The following is a 15394-nucleotide window of genomic DNA, read 5'->3' as shown; positions in this document are numbered from 1 at the left end:
TATCATTAGAATTTTAAGGACAATTTTAGTCTTTAGACAATCTATACGCATAAATTCTCTGTATTTTATATGAAATTTAAACAAATCAAAACTTTGCCTACACAATGTAAAACAAATACAAAAAAGTGTACATGTATATGTATATGTATGCAGGCTTATGTTACATTTAGATGTACAAAGCATTGACTTAATCTTGACGGACTCTTCGTTAATTGCATTTTCTTTTTTTCTAAAAATCTTAACAAAAAGCGGGGGGACATTCCTGTCTGGTTTAATCCTCAAATCAAAATTGATAAAAAATCACTGTTTTTTGAAAGTTTATATAAGAAAGGCTTTATGTATTTGTCTGATTTTTTTAATGATCTTGGAGAGTTTATCCAGCTTGATGAATTTGGTGTTAATCTGCCATGTACTTGGATTAAAAAAAGTCATTTGTCTACATATTAATGACAACTATTATGCACATAAGCAATTTCCTCTCCAGCAGCATCTATAAATATTTTACAAAAAAATAACAAAGAAGTGTATAATGTGTTTATTCAAGATATCCATTTTTGTGCTAAACATGAACATAAATGGGAAACTTTACTTGAGTTAGATGATACATTTAGTTGGAAATCAAAGTATAATGCACTTTTTAATTGTACAAAAGACAGTAAACTATTATGGTTGGAATAAAGGATATTCCATGGAATTCGGGGAACAAACAAATATTTATTTAATTGTAAAATTACATGCAATAACAAATGCAATCTTTGTACAAAAGAACCTGAGTCAAATGAACATTTTTTTTATTGTCATAAGAGGAAACAATTATGGGTGCAATTTGAGCATTTTTTGGTCATTTTATTGTCATTTTGATATAAACTTCTCATTAAGTAAAGTAATATTTGGCTATACAAGAGAAAAAATGATATTGTTAATATTTTGATATTATTAACAAAACAATATATTTTTTACAAATCAAGGAAAAGTTCTGATCCGCATATTAGCGAATTATTGAATCAATATTAGCATATTATTTGGTAGAGAAAAAGTTGTTTGCAATAAAAATGAGATGTGATGAATTTATTACTAGGTGGAAAACCATTGAGAATCTTATTGCAAACATTCATGTTTAATTATTTTTAATCATCTCCATATGCTTTCTTGCTATAATGGGCATTACACCTATATCTATATCAACATGTAATTCTGACATGCATTATATACTGCAGTAACCCCTTCGTAACCGTGGTAACTGTACATTAAATTTAGAATGAGTGTTTTTGATGTGTTTGTCTTTATATACAGAACTATTGTAATGAATGGTAATAATAGAAATAAAGCATGCAGAAAAAAAAGCGGGGGGGGGGGCATACTGTTGGGAAAAGTCTATTACTTTTTTATACCCCCGTGGTAAAAACTACTATAACATAGCCAGATTTCCGAGGGGGGCACTATGGGGAGGGCGCTGCTATACAGTATACAACACTGGAGCGCTTTGCAAATATCAGTACGTTGAAAAACATTTTTTTTTCTTTTCTGCTATAACAATTGAATCATCTCCCCATTACAAAACATTGGAGTCTACAATGTTTAAACAAACTCTTCTATTCTATATTCCAATAACAAACTCCAAAAGAAAACTAAGATGGCCGTGTGAAGTCCTAAAATGTCGAAAACTGTTCTTAAACGAGCTTTAACTTTTGGAGAATTTCTAAATTATATGGGTATTGCATTCCATATGTAAATGGCTGTTAATATGTAAGATGATATGCAAGTATTCAGTCTTTGCTAAGTAATGCTATAACTGTTAAGATTGGCTGGTAACAATGTTAAGTTCTGTTTAGCGATTTCTCAAACAAAAATGTCCATAAGATAGTAAGGTTAAATATTGTAATAAGTTTCAGATAAAGGTGTTCTGAATTTCTTATTTTGTCAATCAACGAGTGCTTCCCACTCGGTTTCACGATAAATAAAAGAAGTCTCCTGATGCTAACAAATCAGGTCAAACATATACATTATGACTTGTTTCTTTAAAGGGTCTTGGTCACGATTTTGGTAAAAAATAATTCCCCCAATCTTAATGTTTACAATGCTTCACTAAGGCATTTTTAAAAGTCTTTTCAAATTTGAGTGCCATTTGTTGAGTTATAAGCGAGTTACAGAGCTTACAATTCTTTGCTATGTAAACAAAGTTTTTTTTACGTTTTAAATGTTCAAGTAAAAATTCCAGTTGTAGACCTAAAATGAATGTGTTAAACGTTAGGAACTGTTTATTCATGCTTAAAATGAATAAGCAGTTAGACAATTCAACTTGAAAACAATTTTTGACTGGTAAACAAAAACAGGGCACGAGCCTTGTTTACATGACAAGAAATTGTGAGCCCTGTATCTTGCTCATAACTCTACAACTCGCTCTCTTTCACTTGATCACTAGAAATGCATTCCTAAAGCATTATAAATAATAAAACCAGAAAAATGGAATTTGACCAAAATCGTGACCATGCCCCTTTAAACGTAATTATCTTGCATGAACTGGAATAATAATGATACACGACTCATTGCAGTTAACTGCTCATTAAATCAATAAACCTTAAATTACTTTCCAATGCACTTCCTGTTGCTATTAATCGCACGAGGTGGAAAATGAGGAGGAGTGATCGTCTTCTGTTCAGCTTTTGTGAAAACGTCTATGATAGGAATGTCCATTTTGAAAAAAGTTTAACAATATGTACCGAATAGCTTTTAACATGTCCGGAATGATTATCAACCCAGCCAGCACGATGAGAAATACTACCCAGACGGCACCGGAAGCATTCGTGGAAGGTCGGAAATCTTTAATGCACATCTTCTTCCTTAAAGCCGCTGAAGTTTGATTCTTTAGAACCACCAATTCTTTCTGCATCTTTTCAATTTCCTGAATGAGCCGTACATCTTTAACGTTTGTGTATTTCGGTACGGTCACAAACTCACAAGGGCACAAACAATCACCGATAGCTGTTGTAAATCAATCATACAAATAAAGCCACTTAAGTTTCTGATTTGTAAACAAGAGGCCCATAGGCCACATCGCTCACCTGAGGAACAATAGGTATGATAAAGTCAGCTTAATGGAGTCATAATACAAACAATCTGGACAATGTACAATACATGTAGATCCTGTATAAATAAAATCCATTTTCCCCCTGGATATTCTTATGTTTATAATCATTAGTACCTTTTCTAACAGGATGATTGCCAATATTTACAAGAGCAGACTTTAATCACCGCTCCTGCACATATATAGGGTCTCAACGTTACGCAGGCAGGGATGACCGCACACCTACGCAACTCAACAGGTACCAACGTTAACGCAAGCAGGGAGTGCCGCACACTGCGCTAGAAAGGCCAGAACACCAGCAGGGATGACAACACTAGTGCTCCGCCGCAACCACCACCAGTACAATCAGGGATGATCGCACTCTTGTATTAATGCAATACAGGGCAGGGATGACCACATACTCTGTTTCGTAGATTAGAAAACACGAAATTAGATAGAGCAGGGATGTCCACACACTCAATCTATCCCAACCTGTTCAAGTTTAACCTCTACCAGTCGCTCAATGTTACTCAATAGACACTGTCCCTATATATGTGCCAGCCTCAAATAATTCATAGTATCTAAAAATTGGAAATCAAAAATAAACAAACTTATCCGTTCTAACCCAAAAATACTTATGCAGAACAACTTATATACATTGAATATTTATTATTGTATAAAATAATCATCACAATAATTGGATAACGGTGGATGTATTAATTAAAATAATCAAGAATCAATAAATCAAGGGCAATAACTCAATACAGTAATACAAAAAGATTCTAATGAAAAAATAGCTGCCTGCTTCAATTTTATAGTCATATCACATGTTGAGTATTGCAGTTCTCAAAAAGACCCTTTACAATTGTTTATATATGGGATATTTAGCTACATCAAACTCTGAACCTTCTTGTGAGGCCAAAGAATTGTCCTGGAGCCAAAGTCTTAACAATTACAAAGAACCATCTTACTGATTAGTTTCTGAGAAGATGATTCTTAAAGATTTACTCTATATATTCCTATGTAAAACTTTAACACCCCCCCCCCAATGTGGCCTCACCCTACCCCCAGGGATCATGATTTTCACAACTTTGAATCTACACTACCTGAGGATACTTCCACACAAGTTTCAGCTTTCCTGGCTGATTAGTTTCTGAGGAGAAGATTTTTAAATATTTACTCTATATATTCCTATGTAAAACTTCGACCCCCCATTGTGCCCCACCCTACCCCCAGGGATCATGATATTCACAACTTTGAATCTACATTGCCTGAGGATGCATCCACACAAGTTTCAGCTGTCCTGGCTGATTAGTTTCTGAGAAGATGATTCTTAAAGATTTACTCTATATCTTCCTATGTAAAACTTCAACCCCCATTGTGGCCTCACCCTACCCCCGGGAATCATGATTTTCACAATTTTGGAATCTACACTACCCGAGGATGCTTCCACACAAGTGTCAGCTTTCCTGGCTGATTAGTTTCTGAGAAGAAGATTTTTAAAGATATACTCTATATATTCATATGTTAAAATTCGACCCCCCATTGTGGCCCAACCCTAACCCCGGGAATCATGATTTTCACAATTTAGTATCTACACTACCTGAGGATGCTTCCACACATGTTTCAGCTTTCCTGGTTTTATGGTTCATGAGAAAAAAGATCTTTGAAAATTTCTCGAAAATTTTCATAAATTTCTAATTATCTCCCTTTGCAAAAGGGCGTGGTCCTTAATTTTCACAACTTTGAATTCCCTTAGGCTAAGATTGCTTTGTGCCAAGTTTGGTTGAAATTGGCCCAGTGGTTCTTGAGAAGATATTGAAAATGTGAAAAGTTTACAGACAGACGGACAGACAGACAGACGGACGACAGACAAAATGTGATCAGAATAGCTCACTTGAGCTTTCAGCTCTGGTGAGCTAAAAAGTATTTAACAATAATTCTCACGGAAAATAGCATGAAATGTTATATGTAATCAATAGTGTGACTTCCAATTAATGCTTTTTCATTCTTTTCCCCGTTTGTTTTTTTAATACATAATTTTTTTTTTAAATTGAAAATTTGAATTTTCATTTTACGATCATTTCGTTTCAATAATAGTGAACACTAAAAATGTTGTATTTTCACTAAAACAACTTACCTTTACATACAAGCTCGATTCCACTCCATTTTCCGGTCGCCAAGCACTTTCGCTGTAAACTTCCGTTCGTTTGCTGGTAACCCTTATTGCAAACGAACTGCGCAGTCCCATTTACAGATTTATCTATACTATTTAACGTGCTATTTGGGGGTGTTTCAAGATCAGGGCAGTATATTTCTAAAAAGATTCATTCTAAAAATTAGAATGTGTATTAAAAAATTCTACACCCTTTTCAGAATGCATTTCATCCTAAAATTGTTAAAAAAAAAATTTACAATTTGAAAATTTTATCAGTTGTATCTTCATTATATCATTTAAAAACTGTGACACATTACAACGTATACAAATATAAAAAAAAAGTCAAATTGACTTTATTATGCTGTACTCTAGCTAAACGTTAATTAAATTGAGGTTTTTATTTCATTTCTCATATTATGTCTCTTTCTTATTTGTTTTAGTTCGTTGGTTTTTTTCCTTTTTTATTGTAAATTCCTAGTAAAACCGGAAAACATTCTGTTTCTTTTTTTTTTAACTTAACTCTTCCATTTTCTAAGTTCTCTTCATTTTTTAGTACAGTGTCTGTAAAGAGTACATTATTTCGCCTTACATGGTGTAAATTGTATACAGAATATGTTCACTTCAGCGTACCTGAGCAACTCGGAAGTGTCCCGTTCCAAGTTCCATCTATCTGACAGAGAAGGGAATTACTATCATTTAACCGAAACCCTGGCTTGCAGGAAAACGTGGCGCTTGTGTTTACAGAAATGTCCATCGAGTTCGTTTTAGAAACGCCTGTTGACAAATTCATAATGGTCGATGCCGAGACAGTTAGCGGCGGACAGAATATTTCTGCAACAAAAAATAATATAGTTAATCTGAAGTTTCATTGATATTCGAGGGCAACAAATTTTATTGATTGAGTAGATTGGTAATTTCAATATTACTATGAAAACAATCCTCTGTCTGTTATGAAATAATGATTTTAATTCAATACTTTTTGACTTTTTGAAAATGGGTAAAATTGGAGGGGGGAGGTTACATAAAGATATTAAACCATATCAAATATAGTTCTCTGTTGATTTTCTTTTTCAATAAAAATCTGTTGTTACATACCTTTTTTGATAAAACAAAAAGGGATATTGCAAAATTTATTTCAATTGTTACAATAAAATATATTTTTTCAGCTCTTAATGGTTTTCTAATCATTATAGAGTTGGGTTATTCAGCGACTTTATTTACTATGGATACGGTACATTTAAGCTTTTTAAAGCTATATGAGCTGCAATTTTGAAGCTGAATTTTTTAAAAAGAAAATGTTATTTTCTACTAAATGACCAAAAATATAATGGTTTTTTAATTTCTCTTATAGCCATATATATTAGGGAAAGCTGTTAAGAAGCCTTTAATTAATTACAATGTATTGTCGCCCTGTACAAAAATTAATCTGCTATATATTCCTTGGAGGTGGAATCTTTCTTTTGACAAAAATTAATGATTTTTTCAAATCTTATTTATCATTTCATGCAGACTTATCATACTAGAAGTTTTTTGCAGCAAAATACAATTCTAAAAAAATAGAGCTCATATTTCTTTAAGTTATTTAAGCTATTTAAACATTTAAGCTATCTAGGCTTTTGATATATCACACACACACACACACACACACACACACACACACACACACACATATATATATATATATATATATATATATATATATATATATATATATATATATATATATATATATATATATATCTCATTTACATGAAATTTGAAATCTCATGGATTAAGGATTATTTATTGGTCTGAGCTTACCTGAAATAAAATATAAACACAACATTATTGCATAAGTAAAAAATTAATACAAATCACAGTTTTCTGCCATTTTAGAAATTACCATCACACGTCACAGAATTTCCATCCCATGTTCCATTATTCAAACAGGTGCGAGTCAAATCGCCCCCGGAATGATTGAACCCGGGGTTACAGGCGTAAGAAGCTTGGGTTCCGATGGCGTAGGACGACTGACTTCCCATAGGGTAGTAACGTATATTCATTTTGGGGTCTTGTGTTGACACATCAATTCTACCATTGTCAGGGAAAGGTAAGGCCAGGCAGGTGATATCTATAATTCAGAGAAAACTTAATCAACTCAAGATAAAGGTTTGATTACCGACACTGACGCAAATGACAAGGAAAAGTTATGAAGTTAAACCATATAATTTAACTATCTATAAATAGGTATTGCACCTGCATCATTATCACTGTCCTTGAACGTTTGATTTCTCCTTTAGATATTATTATCGCATTTTTAGTAAAATACTGTACACCTGGAAAAGTTAAAACGGTGATAATATTTTCCACGTGACATACATAAACTAGACGTTTAAATTGATATCTCAAAGTGTCTCATACGACCTCTAATAAAAGTAATTTTGTAGCAGAGTATTTTGTAGAAAATTATGTAGTTTTGCTTCTTTAAAATCGTTTTTTAATACCTGGTCAAACTAACAAAAGCTGGAAACCTACAATCATACTCCATCTAATCACTTATTTGTGTTTATTTTTGGTAGAAGTTACAACCATACTTCTATTTCGACTTTATTTTAATTGTGTTAACTTAGGCAAAAAAACTTGATTTTCGAAATTTTCAATTAATAAGTAGAGCTAAAAGAAAGAGTTCAAATATTTAAAATATTTCCCTTCAAACATCAGATTATGAGACCAGGTCATATACTATTTAAGCGTAAGCAAAAAGACAAAGAAATATTGTAAGGAAATCATAAATACCTAATACATGTTTAAATAGAAGTCAAAAAAAAAAATTATAATTTTCTTGAAACTTTTTCAGGTCAAATAAATTATCCAGTTTTTTTCTTAACTCTTGTTCATTATCATACATCCATTACCAGTTTAATGTAAAAAAAAAATATATATATAAAATATATAAATAAATGAAATCGATTTGTTAACAAGTAATCTGCAATAAAGTACCCGAACATATAGGTGGTCCTCCGCTCCAGGTACCATTCAGCGTACAGACTCGACTCAGATTTCCAGACGTTACTTCAAAGTCTGTATTACAACTATAAAGTAAGCTCCCATTCACCTTGTTGTCTATACTCTCCACGCTCCCATTTCCAGGGTCGGTTACATTTGGACAAAGGATTTCTGTTCAGTAAAAAGAGATAGTTTAAAATGTAAATAACAACTCTTAATATATTGTTATGAATTGTAACGACTAAAGAATTAAACCATAACACCTAAGGAAATGCTCTAGGGTAGGCATTTATAATATGTTGGAATGAAGTATTAGAAAATATTACGATTGGTGACTACAACGTGTGAACTCACCGGAACACACAGGTGGAGCTTCGGACCAACTTCCGGTGGCGAGACATGTTATGTTTAAATCAAGAGATAATCTAAATCCCGCGTCACATGAAAAGGATACAGTGCTATTGATAGGAACACCAGAAAATGAAGATATTACAACACTATATGACACATCACCGTTTTCGAAAGTTTGAATATCTGTACAAAATATCTCTGTAAAAAGAAATAATAAAAAATTATGATGTATTTTCAATAATAAAAAAAATCTGAAATCACTGTTATGGTTGACTTTCACATTGTTTAACCAGCGCTTTGAACAACCAATTCCAAAGTTAGTCACCCAAATATTAAAAATTACATCTTCCCAAATGGCTTAGATATAGCAAAAGTAGTAATTCTTTCCTTCCCACTAAAAAAAAAAGAGTACCACTACATATTGCTGGTTCTCCACTCCAGGTTCCGTTCAGCTGACAGGTACGAGTCAAATCGCCCCCGGTATGATTGAATCCTGTGTCACATGAGTAAATTGCTTGACTGTTGATGGAGTTTTGTTCTGCGACAGCTTTTCCATTTCGCGGATGATTTAGCCCCGGACAGAATATTTCTGTCGTTTAAAAAGAAATTCAAAAAATGTTTGAATAGTATTTTCCTTTACACTATTCAATTAGACGGTTTCTATTAAAATTGTGTACTGAATACTAGCAAGAACCGTCTTTAAAAAATTGTGTTTGAAATTTGTCTGCAATTTTCTTTGCTAACATATCAACTGGCTTTTTCATAAGATAAAGATAAGATAATATGATTGTATCAATTATGCAATGAAGTAACTAAAAGGCAGTAAAATAACTAGATTTTACTTATTTTGGAAAATATTTCTCTCAACTTCAAAATATTTTTCATAGGATTTAAAATTATTAAAACCCAACGTTCACAATTACATGCCAATGATTTTTGCAAAGAGTGGCTTTAAGGAAAAGGACAGGTAATGAAAATTAAAACATAACGATATTCTTTCAAATAAGAAGTGGTATAATGACATTTTTAAAATTGTAAATTAAAAAACTGACTTAGTAAAGCGTAAGAAAGCATGTCACAAGAATTCCTCTGGAGAAACCGTAAGATCGTCCAACTTAACTACGTACCCGAACAATTTGGCGGATCCCCGCTCCATGTACCGTTCAACAAGCAAGTTCGATGTAGATTTCCGATCGTGTGTTCAAAACCACCAATACAAGAATATGTAAGAGTGCTATTAACAGAGTGATTGCTAATCACCATTTCGCTGTTTGCTGAGGCATTGACGGGCGGGCAAAAGATTTCTGAAAGAAAGGTATAGACTGATTATATATCTGAAATTGGTTAAAATGATCAAGCTTTCAATTTAAAACAGGATTGAACACGATAATCCTCAGCATAATGTGTGTGTCAGGTATGAAAGTGAGGGAAATCGAATTTCCAAAAATAAATAAATCCGCATACAATGCAATGCGCAAAATAGGTAATTAAACTATTTGGCTGTGATTTATCGTAAACGGGTACTTGATTCTCTATTCACAATGTCGGATGCGGATTTTTCCATCGCGGATTTGAATCTTTACGTAGGACATGTAGGATCTCCCATGATTTGCGATGGTATATGATTTTTATCCAACGAGTTTTGTGTTTTCTATCCCCGATTCTTCTTGGCGAGGGGATAGAAAACACACAACGAGTTGGATAAAAATCATATACCATCGCAAATCATAAAAGATTCTTTTTATCACATGTTAACAAAGTCTTTTGTTAAACCTTAATCTTTTCTGTAAAAGTTATAATCGTGAGCCGCACCGCACAATAGATTAACTTCAAGACGTCAACAACTTTACGCATGTAAAAAATGTTCCTTGAACATTTAACAAAGAAACGTTCATTTTCGAACATATCAATTCATGAAAAAATGAATAAAGTGACATTAAAGTGACATTAAATGACGTTTAATGTACAACTCCACACTTTTCAACTAAAATTAATTATTTTTGTACTTTTTCATTCTACGTCAATCAACTGCCTCAACCTATGTAATGTTTAAATATGACGTCACATGGAGTAAGAACACACAGTGTAATATCAAAAATTTATTACATGAGTGATATCCACCGTATAATGAGATGAACATGTGATAAAAATAAATATTTGATGATTCCAAATAAACTCAAAGTTGCCATGAGAAGGTTTAGTTTGAGGATTATCCGATTTCGTTTGGGTTTTTCTTTTCACCGTGTTTCCACGATAAATATCTTCGATTGCATGCTTCAAAGTCCAACCAAACTGACCCTACCTTTAAAATTTTCACTTGTTATTTCTCTTTTGTTCGTGTAGTGATGCTTGCGCTTCAAAATAAATGGTCTCTTCGTGTTCGATGCAAAACTTACCGTTACACACAGGTGAATCTGCGGACCAATCTCCGGTAATTAGACAGGTGATGGTCTCGTTTGACGATAATGAAAATCCCGGCTGGCATGCAAAGAAAGCAGTTGTGTTGACGGAAATATTATGCTCTGCGTCTCTATCGTACCACACAATAACTTTTTCTTGAACGGCGATCCATGGACAAAATATTTCTGGAAACATTGTTAAAGTACCAGTTCAGTGTCCTGTGCATTTAAAATTGAAAAAAAATTGTCCGAAAAGAAGATGGGGGAATAAGATGGCACGACTGCCCATTCAGTTTAGTCGTAAAATACAATTTTGAATTAATTTTTTCCCAATTGAATCTATTCAAATATATTATAACACAAGTTTGCAAAAGCACAATTTCTAACTTTATTCAGTTTTTAATATTTAAAAAAAAGATAAAAAAAAAAACAAACATTGCCAGAAATTTTTGTGGTATCGAACCCATAACATAAAAACCCTAGATATATAAGGTTAGCTTATGTCAGGTACTCTAACCACTGAGCCGTTTCAGACACAACAAAGTAGGTGGTTTAAATGTTATGTGTGACTTTGGCCACGAACTAACGGACTTATATTATTTTATGAAAACGTTCAATTGTTGGGATACAAAATGATATTTTTAATGCATAGTGGGTCATCTCTTCACTTTTTTGTTGATTGATATTGGCTTGTTTTTTAGCAGACCTTATTTAGACTATGAAAAAAATATGGAGCACAGACCCACTCTGTAAAAGAAAATGCCTTGAAGTTCTAAAAAATGACAGTATTTGCAGGTTTTGATACGTATACGCTTGTCTGAGTCAACATATTCCAATTATTGAACTTATGTATAGGTTAAAAAATCAATGATATGTTAAATATATATTGTTTTAAATGATTTTTTAAAACAAAATTAAATTTATTGATATTTTATTTTTTCAGTAGCTTGTCCGACCGTGTATGGGCATTTTAGACGCCTTATCCACCCATCTTCTTTAGTTTAATATATGCTAAAATTTAGGCAATTTCTTTTTGAAAATCCCAACTATATCATAGAATCAAAATCATGTCAGCAGTCAGTCAGAGGACAGAAGAAATCAAAGTACTGTCGGGAGTTGATTTAATTGATTATTATCAATTTTAAAATCAACGATATGTTATGCAAATTTTTATAATATGAATTCTCGAACTTTTCCGACGAGAATTTCGAGAAAACCCCATATGAATCATGTTGTGTAATATTTAAAGATAGAATTAATTCCATCAAACTGTGGATCAGTAATCGAAATGTTTCTAAAAATTGTACACGTCTGGATCCAAGCAGATTTGAACTCTACTCTCGTTCAACCAGACGCTCGGCTGTCTCGTTAATCCCCGACTACCAAGAGAGACTCTCTGCTTGTCGGAGATTTACGTAGACAGCCGAGCGTCTGGTTGAACGAGACTATATTGAACTCTGGCGTAGGAATACATGCAACTACAAAAAACAATTGAATTGCTCGTACTATATAAAATCTGACTATTTTCAAGGTATTTATAGATACTTTTCTTTTGAAAAACAATGGTACAGCATACAGTACACCGAATTTATCTATTATTTTCAAGATCTACGTCTTATCAGCGGTGATGATTTGTGCTTAGGTCCAAACACTGTTTCACTTTCGGTTTGCCAGAGTAACTGCATAGGAGAGTTGATTAAAATCAACTCCCAAAAACAATTCGTGTGATCATTCAGTCATTCAGAACATACTGTGCAATTATTAGAATTCGTTGTGGCTCAATTTTCATGGTAATCGTTGCTAACTCTTTCCCCCACGAATTTACATCCTCGACGAAAACAAATTATGAAGGGGAAATGATCTTTCTGAAACTGAAAACCGATGCACTTACGAAAATACACCCCTACAAATCAGAAAAAAAACCCCTAAACAATCCACGAAAATTGGCCCCCACAAATTTCAATGCCTCCACAGTATTATATCTTTTTTCTATTTGATGAGTTCAGGTGAAGATGATTTTGGTGTTCGTTTTAAGGCAAACACGTGAGATTTCTTTAGGTTACATACCTGAACACTCGGCCGATGTACCAGTCCATGAACCGTTAGGTGCACAGGTTCGTGTCAGACTTCCATCCGTCAAGGTAAATCCCGGATTACAGCTGAAGGTAGCCACGCCATCAATTAATGTACCGCTTATATCAACAGCGCCATTGATTGGATCCAATAGTGAAGGACAACGGATTTCTTTAAACAAAGCAACATCAAACTGATTGAAAATGAAAGGTTAAAGTAGTCGATAAATCTTTTCTTAAAAATCAAAAATCTTAAATAAAACCAAATAATACACAACATCTAGAGAAGATTTTTATTTTAACTTTTAAGGGTATTTGCTTTCTTCTAAAATAATCATAACAAGACTAGTACATATTATACATACAGTTGAAAAAAACGTCCTCAAAGGAGAGTCTGGTCTGTTAATTTTGGTTAAGCCGTATAGTAATGCATATTTTCAGCAATATCCAAACCAGATACTGTGATCAAATGTGACTTACCTGAACATGTCGGAGGAATACCACTCCATGTTCCGTTTGGGAAACACGTCCTATTCAAATTTCCCGCCGAAATATTGAATCTTTCGTTACATGCATATTGTATGACCCCGTTCACTGATAAATTCCTTTCCAAAACAATTCCATTTGGCGGATCAATTTCATCTGGGCAGAGTGTTTCTGTAAAATGTGGGGTTATTTTATTTTTCAAAAATCATCATTAACAAAAAAAAATATTCGTCTTTTTCTGCTAAAGGGAACTATTCGATATCAAGGATTTGAGTATTATGAGGTGATAATTTCGGTCGGGGCTTGGTCAAATCCAATAAAGCTCGAAGGGTTTTATGATAATTTTAACCACGCTCCGACCGAAATTATCACCTCATAATATTCAAAGAATGATTCCTTATTACTTACATTTATATTATTTTGAATTTCTACACTTAAAAACAACATAAATTAAAGCCACTATTTCACGTGTGTTACAACGAACTTTGAAATTCTTTTCAAAGGGCGTTACATTTGGCACCAAGTCAACGCACTTTCAGTAATTTTTTTTCAAAGTGCGTTGATATCGTCGATATTATAAACTTTGAAAAAAAGATTTTTATTTGTTCAGGATTTAGTTGAAATAATTGATACTTTTATATGCAATAAATGACTGTATTAACCTTCTTTAGCTCAATGGGATACAGTATATTTAAAAAAAAACCCAAATGCATACTCAGCTAACATGATAAACATATTCTGGATTAGAATTATTTTGCTTTTCTCATAAGCTTACGTAGTTTGACAGTTTACATGAGAGATTTGAATTATTCAAATTAGCAACTGCATTTTCCTTTTGTTATGTATTCAGCAAATTTACTTCTTATCTGGACCATTGGTTTATGCCAGAAACAAAACTGATTTATATATATTGATAATGGAGATCATTGTAAAACATATTTCAACTGGCTATTAAACAAACATGATGAGAAAAAAAATATACATAAGTTATGTTTTTAGGAAAAATCAACAATGTGATCATGATGTTTTGGAAGATCAATGCGAAAACTCCCACATCCTAATGCATATATTTTCTTTAATAATTATATTATATTTGTCAATGTAACTTTTTTTTTTATAATGAAATGATTTATTTGATTAGAATTTGAAAAGAGGGTTTATGCTAAAACACTTATAGATTGTTTAACATACATGCACCATTGAAGAAATTATTGTTTGACCAGCTCGTTTTTTCAATACCACTGTACGTATTTTACAACAAAGCATATTTCTTTTTCTAATCTTAAATGCTTAATATCAGTGGCTGAATATCATGTATTTGAAGGAAAAATGAGGGGCAAGAGATCTTCTTCCTGTAATCAGTTAAATGGTGTACTCGTAATTGACATCTATTGTTAAATCCCACTCCCACCCCCAAACTTGTTCTCGAAGAAGGTAAATGAGATTCACTAGTTAACAAAAAAACTATCAACAAGTAAGAAATTCAATTTCATAATTTGTGATTTATACATATTTTTTGCGTTTTATGTCTCGCTGCTAGAAAATGTTGATGTACTCCATAACGCCCTTTAATTTTTTTTTCAAAGTTGGTTATCTAGGTCCCAAATTTAACGCACTTTGAAAAAAAAATTTTAGTGCGTAATTTTTTCAAAGTGCGTTGCCACACACGTGCTTTGTATTACTACGCGGCGCAGCCAATACCGTTTTACGGTTATGCTATAAGACACGCCAATTTTGTGTCGCTCATCTTTTATGAAATTATTGGGTTTTAAGCTTCAAAATTGATTCGTTATGTTATCACAGACAGGGACAGTAGAAAATGTAAATATATAGTGATACATGCAATCATTTTTACTTAATGCTGTGCTATGTGAATGTT

General features: G+C 32.8%; 1 protein-coding gene across 1 annotated transcript in view; it reads right to left on the bottom strand.

The window, feature by feature from the left end:
• The window catches only part of LOC128187489 (uncharacterized), an 81372-nt gene that overhangs the window by 48214 nt on the left and 17764 nt on the right, over window positions 1–15394 (bottom strand). Inside the window, exons 9-19 of the mRNA XM_052857921.1 lie at window positions 13510–13686; window positions 13025–13201; window positions 10955–11143; window positions 9686–9862; window positions 8971–9147; window positions 8562–8756; window positions 8202–8378; window positions 7105–7332; window positions 5853–6053; window positions 5205–5381; window positions 2721–2982 (exon numbers count right to left, since the gene is read on the bottom strand). Of these exons, the coding sequence (XP_052713881.1) occupies window positions 2721–2982; window positions 5205–5381; window positions 5853–6053; window positions 7105–7332; window positions 8202–8378; window positions 8562–8756; window positions 8971–9147; window positions 9686–9862; window positions 10955–11143; window positions 13025–13201; window positions 13510–13686 (2137 nt within the window). The remainder of the gene's footprint in view (window positions 1–2720; window positions 2983–5204; window positions 5382–5852; window positions 6054–7104; window positions 7333–8201; window positions 8379–8561; window positions 8757–8970; window positions 9148–9685; window positions 9863–10954; window positions 11144–13024; window positions 13202–13509; window positions 13687–15394) is intronic.

The sequence above is a fragment of the Crassostrea angulata genome, chromosome 6, assembly GCF_025612915.1.
Source record: "Crassostrea angulata isolate pt1a10 chromosome 6, ASM2561291v2, whole genome shotgun sequence".
Taxonomy (NCBI): domain Eukaryota; kingdom Metazoa; phylum Mollusca; class Bivalvia; order Ostreida; family Ostreidae; genus Magallana; species Magallana angulata.
The sequence above is the reverse complement of the archived record's forward strand: the minus strand, read 5'-3'. Positions and strand labels throughout refer to the sequence as shown.